The 3,467-nt window shown below is 35.9% G+C and overlaps 1 protein-coding gene across 1 annotated transcript; it reads left to right on the plus strand.

Moving 5' to 3' along the window:
- Nucleotides 1-270: 270 nt before the first annotated feature.
- LOC143673120 (olfactory receptor 5I1-like) lies at nt 271-1,203 on the plus strand. The gene has a single exon (XM_077147467.1). The coding sequence runs from the start codon at nt 271-273 to the stop codon at nt 1,201-1,203; it is 933 nt and encodes a 310-aa protein (XP_077003582.1).
- Nucleotides 1,204-3,467: the final 2,264 nt, after the last annotated feature.

Raw genomic sequence — 3,467 nt, forward strand, 5'->3', positions numbered from 1 at the left:
ATGGTGCCGTTTACCATGAAAACCAATAGCTTTAAGGAATAGGGGATATTAAATTTAGCAGCTACTTTATAAATGAAGGATTCCACTGCTTAAATATTTGAAAACCTATGCGGTGTACTATATTCCAATGTGCTATTAAGATGCCCAAATGAATTTTAGAACTACTGCTCTATTTCTTTTAACCTTTTTTTTGTTTGTGTTCAGGTTATTAACTAATATCATCATCATCACTCTGTCATTACTCCATATATCTAGGAATATTGCAAAGAGATGGAGGAGGAGAATGCCACTGTGAAGACTGAATTTTTTCTTCTTGGATTTAGTGACCACCCAGAACTTCAGAGTCTTCTTTTTGCTGTGTTTTTTTCCATCTACTCTGTGACCATGATGGGGAATCTTGGGATGATTTTTTTAATCATAACCAGTTCCTACTTGCACACACCTATGTATTTTTTCCTCTGCATACTGTCCTTCATAGATGCATGTTATTCTTCTGTCATTGCACCCAAATTACTTGTGGACTTGGTTTCTGATAAGAAAACCATTTCTTACAATGGGTGTGCTGCACAGTTATATTTTTTCTGTTCTTTGGTTGATACAGAGTCTTTCCTTTTGGCTGTCATGGCTTATGACCGATACATAGCAATATGCAACCCACTGCTTTATACTGTTATTATGTCCAAAAGGATTTGTTGCCAGCTTGCAATTGGAGCATTTTTAGGGGGCACCATGAGCTCAGTTATTCACACTACTAACACTTTTCTTCTGTCTTTCTGCTCCAAAGAAGTTAACCACTTCTTTTGTGATATCTCTCCATTATTCTCTCTGTCCTGTACTGACACTTACATGCATGACATGGTTTTGGTAGTCTCTGCTAGTTTTGTTGAAGCTGTCTGTCTTCTAATGGTTCTTCTTTCTTATGTCTACATCATCACAGCTATCTTCAGGACAGGATCTACAGAGGGAAGAAGGAAAGGCTTCTCCACTTGTGCTTCCCACCTGATCATAGTCACTATATACCATGGTACCCTAATCTTCATTTATTTGCGCCCCAGCACAGATCACTCACTGGATATTGACAAAGTGACCTCTGTGTTCTATACATTGATTATACCTATGTTGAATCCTCTGATTTACAGTCTAAGGAATAAAGATGTCAAAAGTGCCCTTAGAAAAATGATTAGCCTGAAATTACTTTCTTAGGAAGGGATGAAATTGCATATGGTAACTTTTCAACAGTGTTCAATCCTTGTATGGTTAGAATTGATGGAAAAGTCAATTTAATGTGAATGTTTCCCACATCTGCAGATAATAAGTCTTCAACAAAAGAATGGGGCCAGAGCCTAGTACCTGAGTCAGGTTACTCTCATATTATTTATATTATGTACATTTATTATTTTAATGTTGAAATTTTATGCACTTACTTCAGTGGCATATTCATCTTTAACTTTATCTCCTATATTTCATAACCTTGCATCCCAATATTGGATAAGCCATTGATATATTATAATCTTTTTTTGTGAAAGAAAATAAGTACAATTCACTGAGTTTTTTCTTTTTTTCTGTGTACATATGTGCACATTGTAGTTTAGTTTTTCAAATTTTACTCACACAAAGAAGCATGGCTCAAATAGTAATGCTGCATGATTATACCTGGATTATCCTTCAATTTTCATGTGGTAACTCTGAACACCACTAGATATTTATATGTGCTTATTTTAAGACCCTCGGCAGGCTCTACCTTACCTTGTAGCACTTTGATACTGTGATTTATCCCTGTAATAGATTTACTCCTTAACATTCTATGCATTATATGATCCCTTCCTTCTTTATGAAAGGGAAAACTAAATTTGTAGAGCCTGCTCTGTTCAACTAATGTTGTCATTGCATGACCTTGGGAAAAATTGTTAAAATATGCACTCCAGCTGGAGGGGCTGGCTATCTTTCCAGAAGGAAATGCATTTTGATAAAGTTATCAGGGTACCAGGAAGCTCCTCTGGGTCCCTAGTAAGTTCTCAGAAGACCAAACTGGGCTCCGTCATGTAAGCTAATTGGAATTCAGCCACTATTGTGTAAAGATATCATATAAACTGCATGCAAGCTGTTAGACATAGAAGGAGGGAGAATCTCATCAGAATGAGAGAGTGGATCTCATCTAGGAAGAGAATGCTCTATTCTGGATTTTTATCAGCCAGACTCTGAATGCTGTCTCTGAGATTTCCCAGAGCTCCTCTCCAGGTGTTAATGCTATCCCTTCTGGAGATGTATCTATGTCTTATTTCTAATAGTCTTCTAATTGTTTTCCTAATAAATTCTGTTTTTACATCACTGAAGTCTGCATTGTCCATGAATCTGAGCCTATAAATTAAAATGCCACAAATATCACATTACCTATTGTGTAACACTTTATTATAGGATATCCCCAATATAGATACTCAGAGAATTTATAAGAAATAAATGCAAATAAATTTATTACTAATTGTTTTTAACTTATATTTTGTACCTTCAATAGGGAGAAACTATTTCTTTCTCTTGCAGTATTTTGGTTCATTTTCAAGTATGGCACTGTATACATAAACGTCTTAAAAGATGTTACCTACAATAGTGGCTTTTTAGACATCAATTTATAAATATTGACTAAATCAAAAATGGGTCCAAAGAATATTTCCTCAAGGATATATTCAATCTGGAATTTCTTCCTTGATAAGCAAAGAGCAAAATGTTCTATGTGGTGATGGGCTTTTGGAACCACAGATGGAAACTGGGACCTATGAATGGTGGGATATAATCTGGTCTACTGCTAGTCTGCTCTATGGCACATAAAAAAAAGTGTGACTGGAATGTACAAAGAAAGTGATAAGCCTGAAAGTAGTGGGGAGATGAAAGCCTTCTGATTGTGAAAATTTATGGTAGGCTCTGACACCATACCATAGTTCTATTCACTACAGTAAGACCTATTCTCAAAAGAGGGGGTTTTCCTTGCAGATCAACGATGGCTCAGAGCTCCAGCTACTTTGTGCTTTCAACTGTGAAGAGTGGAGTGCATTGCATTCTGAAGATGATAACCATTTTCTAAATACTGAGCAGGAACTATTTTCTGTAATACATGGGTCAGTGACACTAGATAGCTACTGGTCCATTCCTTAATGCAATTTTATTGATATATGTTTACATACCATGCAGTCATCCAAAGTTTACCATTTTGGTTCACAGTATCATCATATGGTTGTGTTATCATCACCACAATACATTTTTGAAAATTTGATTACTCAAAAATGAATAAAATGAAGTATAAAATAAAAAAGAGGCAGTGTGATGGTGGCTCAGAGACATAATTCTCATCTGTCATGCTGGACCCCTGGGTTGGATTCCCAGTGCCTGCCCATGCAAAAAAAAAAAAAATAATTAAAAAAAATACCAAAAACATCCCATACCACTTATCAGCTGTGTGCTGGTTTGAAACTGTT

Source organism: Tamandua tetradactyla, unplaced genomic scaffold, assembly GCF_023851605.1.
Source record: "Tamandua tetradactyla isolate mTamTet1 unplaced genomic scaffold, mTamTet1.pri scaffold_133_ctg1, whole genome shotgun sequence".
Lineage (NCBI taxonomy): Eukaryota > Metazoa > Chordata > Mammalia > Pilosa > Myrmecophagidae > Tamandua > Tamandua tetradactyla.

What these genes read in the sequence shown, in the direction of transcription:
- LOC143673120 (XM_077147467.1), top strand. Translation starts at nt 271, where the DNA reads ATGGAGGAGGAGAATGCCACTGTGAAGACTGAATTTTTTCTTCTTGGA.